Raw genomic sequence first — 16,258 nt, 5'->3', positions numbered from 1 at the left:
ATAGCCCGACTCTTCCTTGAAGTGCCATTTCCAAGTACCTTCCCTTTTATATACGTTGTTTGTAGGCTGTTCTTTTTGTTGGACGTTTGTTCAGGACTAAGTAGAAAAACCTTTGAGCCAGGTTCAGCAGTCCATTCCTCTTCAGCTAAGTACTTGGTCAGCACAATGGAATTCAAGCATGTGCTTTGAGTTCAGTGTTTATGTAAAGGCTTTGCAGAATAAGGACAGATTAAAGAAAGCTTTTGTTGAACTGAAGCCCATCTGAGTTTGCCTTTCCTATGTGTTCACCATTAGAAGACTCAGAAATGTTTGTATTGGCCTGTAATTTCTTGTCACTTAAATTTTTGCAAATTTAGACATCTCATTGCTTGGGTTTTTTCTGCTGTTTGTTCTGTTATCACATGTAGCTGCCAGCCTATCTGTTCTGTTTCTGATGCATATAATGACGATATTGCTGTACTGCTTGCATGGTTATTCATGGGTATGCAGGCAGACAGTTATGCAATGAGAATGCATAGACACTTATTTTAATCATTCTGACTTTGGGATAGTTAGTATCTTAACTGAATATCTTGAGGACTGTTCTATTATAGCTAAGGCAACCAAGTGAAATCATTTTAACAATACACATGGAACTTGTTTTCTCACCACAAACTGAGAGACTTAGACACGTGTCCTTCAGTGTGATCTGGTACTTGAAAACAGAATTCAAAGAAACTAGTTGGCATCTGCTTTAAAAGAATCTTCAGCTGAATGCAGCCACTGAAATTATCAAGTTGTATTACTTTTACCCAAGTCATCAGGCCACTCACAAAAGGGATGTGGCCAGGTGAAAAAGAGAAAATCTTCCATTTCCTTGTTCTCCAACAGTAGCTAATTGCTAAAAATGCCTTCTTCAGATATTAATTAGATCCGCCTGTAGGCTGCTCTTACTCGCATTAAGGATCTGATTTCTCTCTGCATGAGATTCATGCAGACTCAGTAATCAAAGCTTTTTTTTTCTCAGAAGGTATATTTAACCCAAATATGCTCATAAATTCTTTAATTCCCATCGTAGTGCCATTATTCTGTACTATTGTGTACTCTCACTGAACTTTAAGACAAATCAAGAGCTACCACTATGAAAGAATATATGTGAACAGTTTCATCAGTGCCTCATCATTCTTTCGTTTGAAATTTATTTTCTACCTTTCCCCTAGTTAGATCTGGAAACACTTGGATTTCCATGGGAATCTTTTTAAAGGGTCTTTCTTTAGCTGTGTAGTTTAGATATAATTCAGACTACTTTTTCATTAATCTATTTGTTATAATATTTTGGAAAATTAAAAAGTGGGAAAAGGCCAAAGAGGTCTATTTCAGGCATAAAAGTGAAAATGTGTCGATTCTTGATTCTCAGTTGAATAATGGAAAACTCTTCTTAGCTGAAGAATTTTTTTCAGTTTCTGTAAATCAGTGGCTATTCAATTAATTGTTTAGATGACAAAACTGTTGATCAGGTAAGGTGACAAAAGCCAACGGCACCTCTATTAACTAATTTGTTTGACTACGCAACAATACTTAACATTATTGAAAGATTTTCACAGCACACGCAAAGAAGCTCCGTAATTTCAGCTGCCTAGGAATGTATCTTTTCCTACAGCTACCATTTGGTTTATTTAAATATTTTTATAGTTCTAAGGAGATGAAAGTACCTACTGTCCTACAGCAAATGATCATCAAATCCCTATTTACAAAACCTGACAACTTGTATTATTAAAACTGGCAGAAGCCAGGAAGTGCTTCCCAACACAATTATATCACTGACAGCTTACTCAAGTGAATTTGGGTTTAATTATGGCAGCACAGGAACTGAAAGATCCCTTTGACTAAGTAGGAGTTTAATGATATGTGAAATCCTGCAACCTCCTTTGTGTCTCTACAATGGCAAATAAAAAGACCTGAGAGAAGACCAGAGTACAAAAGTATCAGGTATCAATTACATGCTTCCTCTGATATAGCCCTTATAACTTTCTATCCCTTGAGTTTCATTACGGTTTTCCCTATGAATTATTCTTTGCCTAACCAACTGAAATAAGTAGAATTGCAAATTTGAGTGTTTAAAGGTGATCAATACTTTATTGATCATGTTTTTTAGAAAAACAGTGAAAAAAACAAACATTAATTGAAGGAAAAACTATAGTTCGGGCGAAATCCAGGTCTCTGATGAGGGCATGGCAAAACTCCATGAACAGATTAACACATCAGACAAGCAGATTTGGTACTGTATATCATCAACATCTGAGTTTGGGGGTTTTCTTCTTTTTCTGGAATGTGTTTGGAGTGTAACAAAAAAGAAAGGACTTAGCAGAGGTTATTTCTAACTACCCCTCAGCTGAACTAAGGCTCTGAAACGTTGTGCATGAGCGTAAAGGAAATCAATATCCGCTTTATTTGTTTTAAAATATTTAATAAAATTTGGATGAAGTATAGTTTTTAAATAGCATTTGAATAGAACTTTGAAAACCTGTTTTTAAATCTGTACTAGTTAGCTAAAATCAATTCCTACTGTTTATCATAACCGTTTATCAGAAGTGATGGCAATGAAGCACTGGAGAAAAATGCTTTGGAGCTGACTAGAATTATTTTATTGGATCATTTTCTACTCTCAAAGGGTAAAAACACATTTGAGGTGCTGAGAGTTAGTTTTGTTCCCATGTTTCATCCAATAGAGTAGTTTCTTGTAGTGCCAGGAAGGCTGACTCTAAAAGGGCATGCTTGGAAAAATATATCTAATCAACTCCTGTAAGACAGTTTTGTAAGGTTACACATATATATTGTAAGTCTCAAGTACTGATTTTCTTAAATGTCTTTCATGTCTGGAGTAGTAAGATTCTCCAAAATTGCAGAGAAAAGTTGAAAATTATACTCTACAAGCACTCGTAAAAAGAAAAAAAAAAAAAAAAAAAAACGAAAAAAAAACCCACAAATATTTGGGTCTATATTTTGGCCTAGTTAATAATATTTTTAATTCCTGAACTTGGTAATGACTAGTGCATATGGAAGATCACTGGTTCTTTTGTTCCCTGAAGCCAGTCAGTCACAGCATCCTCTGCTAAAGTTCTGGTTCTGTACAGCATTAAATATGAAATTAGTCTATCCTGATTCTCATGTTTTCTAACCTCAAATTCCTTCTTTAGTGAGGAACCTCTTCACAATTTATTTTTTTAGACCTCACAGATAAGATCTGCGTAGCATTCAGACTTCCTTGAAGACTGAATGTTTTGCAGATGAATTGCAGTGGGTGCCTTATTAGGCATTTTAGACAGTTTTCTACTAAGGATATGGAGCTCCCAAAAGGGGAACTGATGAAAAATCTGTTGGAAAATTCTTTCTTAAAAACAAGAGACACATTTTGCTACAGGAATAAATCAAGAGAGAATTTCATTTTTTTTGTAATATTTAAAATTGCAAAATATAACAAAAAATAAGAAGAGGCAGACTTGCTGGGGCTCATGTTGGAGATGAGCTTTTATTTTCCTCCTTCACTGTAAATACTCATCTAGATAAAATACAAACAAGCACTGTAAGTGCAATGCAATTACACCTAGCCTCAGGAAAAAACACTGAACAATTTTATTATGGTGCCACAGATTAGTCCTGGAATGTAAAGCTGTGAGAGACCTATTAGGGACCTGCTTCATTAAAAGATGTGGAACAAGATGTTCATAAGGCACCAATAAATCCATTAAGGGAAAGAAGGCTCTGAAATGGCCTTTCATGATTCTCATTATTAACTTCAAGGATTGCTGAGGTTGGTGACTTTGCAAATATGGTTTTAGCTAGCACTCATTGTCCCTTCTAACTCGCCATTCTCCAGTCCAAAACTGCTTTGAAATAAGCAGCCATAACTCTGCTCTAGTTTAGCTGAGTAGCATCTACCTACCCGGGCTGAATTTGGAGAAAATGGGAGAAAAGGAAAAATCTATTGAAAATCTCTCTCGTGTTGCTATGAATCCTGCATAAACAGCACTCCAAACCTAGCTTTTGACAACAGCTTTTGACTTTCTCATGAAGTCACTGTAAGCAAGACCCTAGCAGACTCTTTCATTTGATTTATAAATCAAAATTTCTGATGCTGGTAAATCCTGAAAAGGAATAGCAGTTTATTACGTATGGAGGGCATTTTGATAAAACTGTCCCGAGCAATGGCAAACAGGAAGCCTGTGCAGCTCAGAAATGTTAGTGTTGTCTGCTCAAAGCTGGGTTTAAATATTGACCAGCTGCATAGAAAATTGCATCCGACTTGTCAACAGCATGAAAAATAGCCACTGGGCAACCAGCACATTTCTCTGCATCCTAATGCTTTCAATTCGCAGAGGTACCAAAGTGAATATCTAACACTTGACATTTCATGGAAGAAAAAAAAAAAAATAGCTGTTTATATCAGGAGTTGAAGATTTCCTCACTAGGGAAATACAGACTGCTCAGGATAAAGGATGCTTGAGCCTTGTTGATATTTTCTACCAAACGATGGTACTCTTTCCAAAAGTGATCCTGAGATATTTGCTGTTGGTTTTACCAGTCTTCTGGAGCAAAACTTCCAGCTAGAAGCTGCATCCCAGAATGCTCCCAAGGGCTTCAGAGCTGCAGTGAGTGTGACTGGACAAGACTTGGGCAGAGGCAAGTGTTCCTCTTTCCTCTGTGCCTGCTTTGATGGAAAAACCAAGTTTTAGCCAGCCTGAAAGACCATCAGGAATGTCACCGGTCAGGACTTGGAGCCTCTTTTGTCAAACGCACAGCTGCATCGCAGCCATCACATGGGACTTGATAAATTTTTCATGCCACAATTAATCAATTTCAGCAGACAATTTTCCTCACTGGTGTGGTTCCCGCCTCCCCGGGGCACTTCATCCGTCACGGATGAACGGGATGGGGATTTGTGGGAGTGTTAATGGTGTGGCTTTTCTCAGAGCCATCAAACTGTGTGTGCACCTGTGTGTCAGGGCGGGAATTTTTGACAGTCTCCTGGGAAGTGTATGGAACTCTCCAGGGGGAAAGCTCCTTCTCCAAGTATACAAGCAATTACTTCTTTCAATGGTTCTTCGGAGCTAATGATTTAATTGTGGCACGCATTGCTGTTGTCACGCATAGGGATAGCACAAGAAATGGAAATAGACTAATTACAAGAAGGATGACATAAAATGAGGGTTAATAAAATATGCTATTTACCCTATAAATACTAAAATAAGAAAAACACTTATGTGTGAGAGAGATTATTATAGTATTCATAAATCAAAGCAGCACAACAGCAAAGGAAAGAAAAATAAGGCATTTAGTTCTTACCCTATGTACGTGATATTCCCTCCCAGATTTTATAAACAAATAAAGTATATTTAAAAAATAGACCAACTATTCTTCTGATGCATGATAAGCATGCAGGTTAAATGGTAATCAAGAGAGTTCCAGTCAAACTAAATTCTTTATTTATTGCTTTCCTTCAAGTACTACTAACATCATGAAAGTTTTCAGGCTGAAACACTGGTAGAAATTAAACATTCACGGTATCTTTTTCAGAGGCTGCAAACCTTATGCTCGCAATGATTTCTGCTCTGGAATGCCTGTAATATATTGCAGCCTTAATACCTTGCTAATTGGTACCTTACTAATTAGCCCGTGACAAGAATTTTAATTAGATTCACAGTAGGTGTTCTCTCTACCTGCAGCAGAGGAGCTATTTCCTGGGGAGAGAAGTGAAGGGAAAAAGATAGTGGAAGGGATCCATAAAAGACAAATATAATCTAATCCCTACTATGGGAAGAGTGTACATTAATTAATATTTTTCAAAATTATGTCTCTGATAATTTATTCTGCTTTGTAAATTACATTAAAGTTCACTTTGTGATTTACTCTTTTCCCCTGCAGAACAAATTGTACTTTTTTCCTGTGACTTGACATGTGTTTTAAGCAAAATGAAAAATACTGGAACCTGACTGTAGTCAGTTATGCTCATGGCCAGCCCCAGGGACTGTTCTGAGCACATCCCAGGCTCAAAGCACGAGTCTCTCTAATCTGAGTTAAAGACCTGAGCTGTGTACCTGTGAGCTGGATCAAGGTGAACAAGGCTGAAAAGGGAGATGCCCAACACCCATGACCAGTGGCAGTAGCTGAGCCTGGGCTGTAGCACATTCAAGAGTTAAAAACACACACAAAAAGCTTGGAAGAGACAGTTGAGTGAATTCCTATCAATAGTGACTCAAAAATAACAGTATTGATGAGCATCACCTATAATTCTTCTTCTGCCAGGAAAAGATGCAAAGGAGGGATAAAAGATATCTATCTGAAAATACTGCCACCACTAATGCTCTCATGAGGTTAATGGCGTATATCCCATAGCAGAGGATTTTAGGATTGTCATTTGGGACGAAGGCTATTTTTAAATTGCAAAATATCTAGTGCAGTGAGAGTCTTAAAAATATAAATACAAAGTTTCTAACCTCTCCAAGGAAGCCTGAGTTGTGTGTATATAAATATAGTTATTTGTCAGGCCTGGTAATTCCCATAAGCCCCAGCAGTGAAAAGGGTGATTCAGGTTCAGTACATAATGGGACATTCTGAAAAATTGTGATCAGGTCCAAGGAACATTTTATATAAGGAGATATAAACATCAACAAAAGTAAGGGGAGAATGAATTGCATAAAAGGTTAATGATGTTTACCCCACTAAAAGGACACTTTAGGAATGGACTTTCTGAAGTAAGTGGAGAACTTTCTATGCAATTTGCATTATTTGAAAAATACCTTTTTTTACTTACTTTGACTGTGAAAATTCTTCTGCGTGGCAGATAAGGTCACAGATGAGCCACATTCCAGCAGGTGGACTGTAGATATTTGAAAGCAATATGTAAGGAATATTTTTATCCAAGAGACAGTATGCGGGAAGGTAGAATAAAGTTATACCCCTTTTGTTTTCAATAAAGTTTGCAGCAATCACAGTGAGACCAGTCCTACAGGATCTGGTCATTTGACATGGGAAATTTGTCTCCTACTGTGAGTTCAATTAGAAACGGAAAGGAGTGAGGAACTCGAGCTGGAGTTAGTGGGATTACAAGGTTTTTCAACTTTGATGGGCAGAGATTTAAGGCTGATCCAGGTGCAAAAGATATTACTACTTACTGTCTAATTCGGATGCAGGTTGGGTCCAGTGTATCTTGAGGTATATCTAATTTTGCAGGTAGGTGTGAGTCTTCCCTGACACCTCTAAACTAGCGAGACACCAACTGCCTCCAGATCAGAAGCAGTGTGGCCACTTCTGTAAAGTACTGTACTGAAAGCTGTTATCTCTGCAGAAAGGCAGGATATCAGCCCAGATTTAATGTCGTGCTACGCATGTCTGAATCACTCCTGGCCAAATTAGAGCATAAGGGTGAACTTGAATATCCCTGCAAACAGGCTGCAGCCAAATCTGTTGTCCACTTCCTGGTGGGACTGCTGCTCACATCACACAATGTCCACCATAGATAGCACTTTAGTGGAATCTTTATCAGTACTCTGAGAATTTAATATACTATTTGGAAAAGGCAGTTGTAATGTACCAGCACTTCATTTGAACAGTGCATTTCTGAAGGGGGAAAAAAAAAAACAACACACACAACAAAACATCTCTTACGTGATTGCCTTTCTTTCTCTGAGAAATAAAAGGAAACTGGTTTTCTATCTTGAGTCTTTTGGTGATGATACACTTCAGCATCCAATACTTTTATCCTTCCTGTTATATACATATGTGGGTTTGCTATAGGATACAGTGGGATATTTTGGATTGCAAGTGGTCTAATGTTATTTTAAACAGTTTAGTTGAGATAAGGATGTAGATTACACTGCAGGTCAAAAGCCCTAACCAGACTTGGCAGGGAGGAAAAGATACTGGTTTGCTGGAGTAATTACCCATAGGAAGCGGTGATGCCGACACTGGTTTCATTTTTTGAGTGCTGCTAAAGATGTTTATCTTTCCTCTGAAGGTTTTAGTCTTTTATGGTTTGAATGCTGGCTGGGAAGGAAGCTATCTCTTTTCTCTATTCTCTATACAGCAGTAGTGCTCTTCTAAATATTCTGAAGATTTTTATATCTGAAAAGTGAAGGAAAATATATGCTTTCTTCAGAGCCTTTTACTGGAACTCATTTAATCAGAGACGTACTGTCTTGAATTTGAATTAATATTTGGAGTGTATTTGCTTGAGTAAATAAAGGGTACTATGTTGTGGAGTAGAGATTTAGTTGTTGTTGTGTTATTTTTTTGTCCCCTCCACCCAGAATTGGCTAGAAAGGCATTTTCTAAACTATGAAATAATATCCAAATCTTTTATGATTTCTTATCTCTTACATAATTTAAACTGAAGATTCCTTATTTAAGAAAACCTAAAATGAATTTCAGAGCTTGTGTTATGTAAGTCAGTTACATCAAGCAGAAAAACTGAACATTGCCTTTGGGAGAGAGAGGGGGAGAGAGAGAGAGGAAAAACAAATGCTTGAAATCAGAGTCTAGGGAATGGAAGACAATTTGGGGACTACCTTCTCCGCAAACCACGCCACAGAGAGGCTGGCAAAAGGCACTGGGTACATGTGGAGCACCAGTCAACCGCCAAGGTTCTCTGGGATCAATTATGGATGCTTACGTATGTATGTTCAGTCTGGGAATAATACTCAGTCTTTTCACATGATTTTGTCTTCCAGAATGATTGAAGATTGTGGGAAAAGAGGGAATACCATGGCAGAAAGAAGGCAGCTGTTTGCAGAAATGCGTAAGTACTTCCTAGAAATGTAGCCAGTTGCAATGCAGTGTCAGTAAAATTTATGCAAGCTTTCCACCTCACGTAACTGATATCTCCATTTCACAAATGGTTTAATGCTGTGAGACCAAAACTATGGGAAAATGGACTGATTTGACCAAGTAGCAGAAGAGAGGGATTTTCTACATCAGACTTTGTGATTGTATTATTTTAATCAGTAGATTCTTGAGACAAAAATGCTGCAATACGTAGGTAGCAATGAAGAGGGATAAAGGTCTCCAAAATACTACATCTTTTAGTGGGTGTATCTGTAGTGGGCTGACCCCAGCCAGCTGCTAAGCACCCACACAGCCAATTGCTTAATCCCCAACCAGTCCCCAGCAGCATGGGAGAGAATATAGGGAGAGCAAAAGCAAGAAAACTCAAGGCTTGAGATAAAGATGGTTGATAAGTGACAGAAAGAGAGAAAAAACATGACAGCAAAAACCAACAATGAGTGATGCAAAGGTGGTCACTCACCACCTCACCATAGCAGACTGATGCCCAGCCAGTCTCCCAGCAATATCCACCTTGGAAGACAAAACCCCCCCACCCCTTCTCTCCCTACCCCAGTTTTAGTGTTGAGCATGACATTATATGGTGTGGACTATTCTTTCAGCCAGGTGTCCTGGCTGTATCCCTCCCCCCAACCTCTTGCCCATCCCTGGCCAACTCTGAGAGGGGACAGAGTAGGAAACAAAAAGGCCTGGATGCTGTGCAAGCACTGCTGCTCAGCAATAGCTAAACATCGGTGTGATACCAACACTTTTTTAGCCACAAATCTACAACACAGCACCATGCAGGCTGCTGTAAAGAAAGTTAACTCCATCCCAGCTGGACACAGTATGGAGACTCATGTACTACATAACCCACCTCAGCACATTCTTTATAGTTTCTAGCGAAGCTTTGTGTTCCCTGCAGAACAGTGTGTCGAGGATGTACTATACTAACAATGTTCCTGCAGTTCTCTTGACAGTCGTCTCCTATTTCTCTTACAAACAATCCACCATTTCTCCAGGAAATTCTATTACGTATGAAGTTTGAGACTGTCACCCTGCTAGTAGATTTACCTGAGTTCTGTCTGTTAATTACTGTTGTTTGTGCCCTGCAACATAGTAAAAAATGACAGAACATCTGCCCCACCTTCTGGGGGAGACCAAGATGAGCATTACTGGGGCTTGAGCAGCTGTGCACACTGAAAGGCCAGGTCTGTGCCGGTGAATTAAATGTGCTTGGGACTGTTCTCCAGGGGTGACCGAATGCCCTACGTCTGCACTCATGAGCTCTCCAAATTAAGGGCTTCTCATTCAGGTGGCCTGCTGAGAATGGTCTTGGCCCGTTCCACTGTGTCCACTAGCTCTGTTGTGCCCTGTAATGATTTCAGTGTCACACAAGTCTTGCTGTTATAACTCAGATGGATATTTCTCTTGTCCCTTGTGTACAACATATTGGACCAGTGGAGAGAGGGGTTGTTCTTTGGACAGAAGGAAAAAAACAAAACACAAAAAAACAAACAAACAAACAAACAAAAAAGTATGATGCATTTGTCCATTATCAGAACATACTGTATTTTAATTAGAATTATAGGGAGGACTTAAGCTTATATCAGCTAGAGTCAATAGCACAACTTCCATTAACTTCAGTTATTTTGCAGTTTTCCTGAAATGGAAGATAATTGCTTAAGACTTTTCTTTGAGGATTTATGGTTTGTTCCCACAGTTTTTAAGGCTAGTTTGCAGTTGGGTTATTTTGTAGGAGTTAAGGAGGTGTTAGGAAAATTTACAATCAGCAGTTGGAGGTGGAGGTGGGACTGTTTTCCCATACCATACACAAATAGTTATTGTCTACTATTTTTTCTTTCACATTTTAGTATTTTGATATATTTAGTTGAGTCTGGTTTATCTCATGTGTGCCTCCTTTTTCTACTTGCCTATCTCTCTTCCTCCTCCTACTACACATGCACACAGAGAACTGGGTTCCAACTAGGTAAAAAGAGGGGGAAATATTAAGTCCTTGTGAAAAAATAAGTATGTTTTAGGCAAAGAAATATCCATATTCATAAAACACTGAATTTTGCATTTTGAGAGTCCCTTGGATTCCTGAGTGCGTCACTGAAACAGAAGCTCAACCTGGCATTGTATTCAGGTGCCCTCAGTTGTGTGCAAGCCCACACAATCCATGTTTAACAAAACCATGTGCTCTACACACTCTACATACTGTGGGCCATGTGAAGCTTCTTAACATTACAACAGACATAAGTTTCTGATAGAAAGTTAAACTCCACAAACTGCTGATATTAGAGGAAGAAAATTCGTAATATAGAAGACTTTGACAGTGGTTTAGGTTCTTGCAGTCATATCTGCAAGTCCATGATTAAAACTCACTTTTAGAAAGTGAGTCATGTTCCAGACTACACAAGACAGCAGAAAAAAAATCCAACTTTTCCTGCCTTTTGAAGTAGGAAATTTGTTCTGAACAAGGAATAGATGGATTTATCTCTTACTTTAGATATGGGCCACTATATGATTTTCCCTGTATTTCAAGAAGCTTAGTTTGACTTTTTTGTTTCCTTTCCTTCAGGGGAGGCATCTTTCTAGTTCCAAATTACAGACTTCTGTCAATTAGTATCATAATCAATATCATCTTCTGTAGAATCCTGTGGTTAAAGCTTAAATTGTGTCTTATATCTCAAAATTCACCACTGGACATCAAATCACAAGGTTACCCTTATTGTTACCTGACATGCTCAGGTATATCCAGACTGACGAAGAGAGTTCAAAATGTACATCACTGTTGCGCTGCCAGCACACACTATCCTGCAGGAAAACAGCAGCCAAAGCTTGCGGTGCATCCCTTTATTATTTTTGCAAACTGCAGCGTTACATGAGATGAGCATGTTCAAAGGAAACTGAGTGCAACACTGCCAGCAGCCAAAAGGAAGGACGGGCCGCTGGCAATCCTGTAGGCAAGTTACAGATTCACAGTCTCGTTTGTCACACTCGGTCCCTCACATCTTTCTACTTGTTTTTCAGGACTCTCTGTGTAAGTGAAGTCACTTTTGTACAGAAGTCATTTGACAAATAGATCTCTGACTGCAGCAAAATGTGACTCATGATAAAATTAAATTGTCTGTTCCAGGGATTTATCAGCAAAAACACCTACTCCCAAAATAATATCAAAATAATACCATCCACTGTGTGTGTAAATAGTAAAGAAAGAAAGCAACATTATTGCCTACAAATTTATTTATTTAGGATTAATACTGCAACCTAGGAAGCTCAGTGAGCCAGAGTCTGACTTTGCTTTGAATCTTTACATCTTTTTAAAAGGCTGAAGTTTTATAAAGGAGCACTGGAAGCTTTTATTAGTAGTTTTCACTAAAGTTAAGAGGGAAAAAATTAAATTCACTTTACTCATTGGTCCTATTAGAAAAGGAAAGACTTAGTGTTACGAGTGTTATCCTCCACTTTACCAGTAAAGAAGTTTTCCTAAAGCTGTTGATGAGATACTAATGGAGAAGAGAGAAACCTCTGTAATTTAACAATAAAGCATACGATGAAAGAAATAAAAAGCTTTCCAGACCTGAACTTAAGTAGTTAAGGGTTGCTTCTCCCAGGAGCAGGTGATGTTAAGACAGCCAACTGGCAAAAGGGAGTAGCTGGGAGCCCTGGGAAGATGGTGTGGGAGAATCTGGTCAGGAAAAGAGCAAAGTCTGGGGAGAGAGGAAAGTGTCATTCTCATTTTCCTCCTGCAGGTCAGAGCACATTCGAAAAATTTGGGTTCAAAGGATGGCAGATTGTTTAAGAAAGTGTGGGTGAACAATGCTGACATAGCCATATGTACAACAGTGCAGCAGAGTGGCCAATCTAGTAATGTCAAGATGAATCTTAAAGAAAGCATTCAGGAAGCATGTGTAAAGCCGAGTAGGGCCATATTCCACTCCACTTCTCTTACAGCCTGGTTGTACCTTGTTTGGATGTGTTTCATGCAGACAGTTCCTTAAGAAAATCTGGTTTTTGTAACCTGGTACCTTACTCAACTGAATAGAAAAGGTTTTATGCCTATTACAGGGCCAACCACAGTGAAAAAGCAAATAACACAAACTTTTAATTGAATTTGTTTCCGTGAAATGTGTGGCAAAATTAATAAGCAGCCTTCTATTTCATAGGCCATATTGTAGCTATGAGGCAACACTTCTTTATGTAAGACATACCAGCCAAGAAGGAGACGGATTTAAATCACAATGTCCTCATCTACTTTTTGAGGTTTTGGGGAGGTGTTCTGAGTGGTACACAGCAGCAAGAGGCCTAAAGACACTGTGCCAGGTTCTGGTCCCTCTGTACTGCACTTGTATGCGAGGTAGCTACCAGTCAGCTCATACCCATCTCCTGGACAGCTGCTTTGGAAATGTTGCCGGATCTTTAAGTTGCAGGAACCAGGGCCAAGCTGTGTGTGAAGCAGAGAGCCAACCTTTTGAGGTCTCCATTGCAGAGAACATAACCTCCGCAAAATGGAGAAGGGCCTCACACCCTTTGCATTATTTTTGTCCCCTTCTACAGATTGCTACCAGTATTTTTGTTACGGCATGACATTTTTTCTAATTTGGTTTGCTGGCGATACCTTGTTCTGATCTGGCATGTCAGCCAAAAGTATTTGTTACGAGTTTTTTTTGTTACATATTAAAATTAGATGGAGGTTTTCCCTGCTGTTGGAGCCCGGCCAGTGTGTCTTTTAGCCTGCAGCTTGACTAGATTGTTCTTCAAAGTGACAGACACAGTGGGCTGACTGTTCCTTGCCTTCCTTTAAAAAAGTCTTTTAATACTGTAGCTCCTGCTATTCCCCTTCTTTCTCCTCACGCCTCTCTGTGCTCCCTGGGCCTTGAAAATTATTTAACAGAGTCAGCTCATGTGTCCTCTTTGTTCTCTGGCTTCCCTGCTAGCAAAGATACACACAGGTGATATTCCATACAAATGTGGCTGTTATTCTCTTCCACTAGGTGCTCAAGATCTGGATCGCATTCGTTTGTCCACCTACCGAACAGCGTGCAAGCTTAGATTTGTTCAGAAGAAATGCAACTGTAAGTATGTCAGCGCTTCTTTCATATACCATTGTTCCTAACTTTCTGCGGCGCTCCCCAGTCCGTCCTTCACCTCAGTCACAAACCAGGACTTGCTTGATTTGGCGTTGCGAAGGACACTGATCAGAGTGCCTGGGCAGATTTTAAGTATTAACCTGTTTATGTAAGGAACTTGTCACAAACATGCCAGTGATTCAGTCACAGAAGGGTGGGTCGTGATGCAGGCCACAGCCTTAATAAATAAGTACATTAACTACATTCTCCAGTTTTCTTGTAAAATAACATCTGTGGGTTCCAGCAAGATCCTGAAAATTAAATGCTTTTATAGCAGCTCCATGGGAGGAAATTCTGGTTCCAGTCCTCACCTGCTTGCAAAGTGCGTGCAGTGTCAGTCAGCCCCCTTTTCCCAGAGGGCCGTGTAGAGGCATCTCTTCTAAGAGAGTGAACCTGCTTATAATCTCTGCTTGTCTGTCTTCCTCCACCTGGGCTTTGTTCTTGAGAGGTTTCCCACTTGATTGGTGAGTTTTTTAACCGTTTCTTCTGAGATTCAGTCTTTCTTCCTTTACAGCTGCAGTTTCTATTGGCACAGTCATGTGCTATGAACTTTAAAGGGGAAATGCATATAAAGTCTGTAATGGAGTGTATCCTTTCTTCTCCATCCAAAATAGTATGCAGGTACTTAGAATGGTGAGTTTTGGTTTATGCGTTTTATCAGACCTTTCCACACCAAGTTAAAGAAAAAAATATCCTAACCAGGGGAACTCTTGTCAGCAGTAGTAGCAGGGAGAGGACTAATGCAGAGAAACCAAGTTTTTTTAGTCTTCATATCTAAACTAAAATGACAGCCTGGGTACGCTTGTGCTACGCAGAGTAGTAAGTATGTTAAGAAATGCTCATTGCAGATAGAGACTAACCACCCTGGAGAGAGTTCTTAGTTTTGAGGTTACATCTGTCTGTGTTATGGAAATGTTTAGCTTATGCTGTCCAAACATATTGGAGAGGCCAAGCTGTGGTGGAGAAGACTTTGAAGAGTATTTATTGGGTTATTAGCTATGAAGCTGTTCGTTCAATCTTTTCTGCAGCACATTTCTCATGTTTTTAATGCGTGTTTAGCTGAAGTGTGAGTTGAAGGATGAGTATCACATTTTAAGCAGGCTGCCAGACACAAAACCCAGGAAGGGTTAGTACCTGCCCAGCAGCTAGCTGGCTTTTCCTATTCAGGAGGAAATGCGTTGAAATACACTATTATGTTGCATTCAGTAGGGGGGGGTTGTTGGTTTTGGTTTTTTTTTTTTAATTTTGTGTTTAAGAGGATGAGATTTTCACTTCATTTTCGTAGTAACAGAATACAATAGTCTGAGGTGACAAAAGTATCAAATTAAATTGACAGTGATAGCAAAGTCATAACACTGGTTGCTTTGATAACTGCATATGACACAAATGAAAAAACCCTAAGTGTCCTGTAGCATCACTGTCGGGAGCGGCTGGCTGGCTAAAAATATTAGTTGTTAATTGTAACTTTGTTCCTCTGAATTAGCAACTGTGATCTGCTTTTGTGCAACTACTGCTTCTCTTCGTAGAGAAACAATACATACACCCTTCAGTTTGCCAGCTTGTGCCAAGTCACTCATGGACAGTGCTTGCCCTCTGGTTGCTGTTGATAACCTAGGAGAAGTGATTTGCTGGTCATATATCAAGACTTATGCTATATCAACCTCTTTTGAAGAAAGAGAGGAGGAACTTAAAATGTTGTCCTAAGAATTAGTTTCTGTACAATTTAAGGAATAATGCCTGTTGCTCTGGATTGGGCTGAATTGTGTATGTCGTTTCATTGTGTTGTACAGTTTACTTCTGGTTGTTTCTGGTAGACTGCTGCTCTCCCAGATGGCTTTCTCTTATTAATGGGAGAAGTAGCCATTCATTCACCTGATGTGATTTCAAGCAACGACTGTCCAAAACAGAGCTTCTAAACGTAGAGCCACTGAACAGAGCACTGCCCAGAAATGGTTAATATCAGACCTATCAGACCTCCGGCTCATGTCAGCTTTTCTTTTTTTTTTTTTTCCCCTACACAAATTGCCATTATGCACCAACTAATAGTAAATTCAGGAGAAAAAAAAAAAAAAAGGGACATGGGAAAAAAAAAAACATTTCTGCTGCATCTGAGCTGTTTCCTTTAGGGGAGAATATAAAAAGAAAAAGCTCAAAGGCAGTTCTGTTCCACTCCCAGTGCATAGCACCTCCTGTCACTCAAGCCATTCTTGTCTTCTTTTAGCTGTGCTCTCCTGCCCTGCCCTGGCACACCGGCCCAGACTTACTAGGAAAAAATTGCTTGGAAAGAGTGTATTTATGGAGTTCTTTTAAAGAGCTAATTTAATAAA

General features: G+C 39.2%; 1 protein-coding gene across 14 annotated transcripts in view; it reads left to right on the top strand.

Moving 5' to 3' along the window:
- The window catches only part of DTNA (dystrobrevin alpha), a 235,224-nt gene that overhangs the window by 127,105 nt on the left and 91,861 nt on the right, over positions 1 to 16,258 (top strand). For all 14 annotated transcript variants that reach the window (XM_042797867.1, XM_042797868.1, XM_033001162.2 and 11 more), the window contains 2 exons: positions 8,706 to 8,773; positions 13,797 to 13,877. In XM_042797867.1, the coding sequence (XP_042653801.1) occupies positions 8,707 to 8,773; positions 13,797 to 13,877 (148 nt within the window). In that variant the 5' untranslated portion in view covers position 8,706. The remainder of the gene's footprint in view (positions 1 to 8,705; positions 8,774 to 13,796; positions 13,878 to 16,258) is intronic.

Source organism: Tyto alba, unplaced genomic scaffold (genome assembly GCF_018691265.1).
Source record: "Tyto alba isolate M040663 unplaced genomic scaffold, T.alba_DEE_v4.0 Super-Scaffold_27, whole genome shotgun sequence".
Lineage (NCBI taxonomy): Eukaryota > Metazoa > Chordata > Aves > Strigiformes > Tytonidae > Tyto > Tyto alba.
The sequence above is the reverse complement of the archived record's forward strand: the minus strand, read 5'-3'. Positions and strand labels throughout refer to the sequence as shown.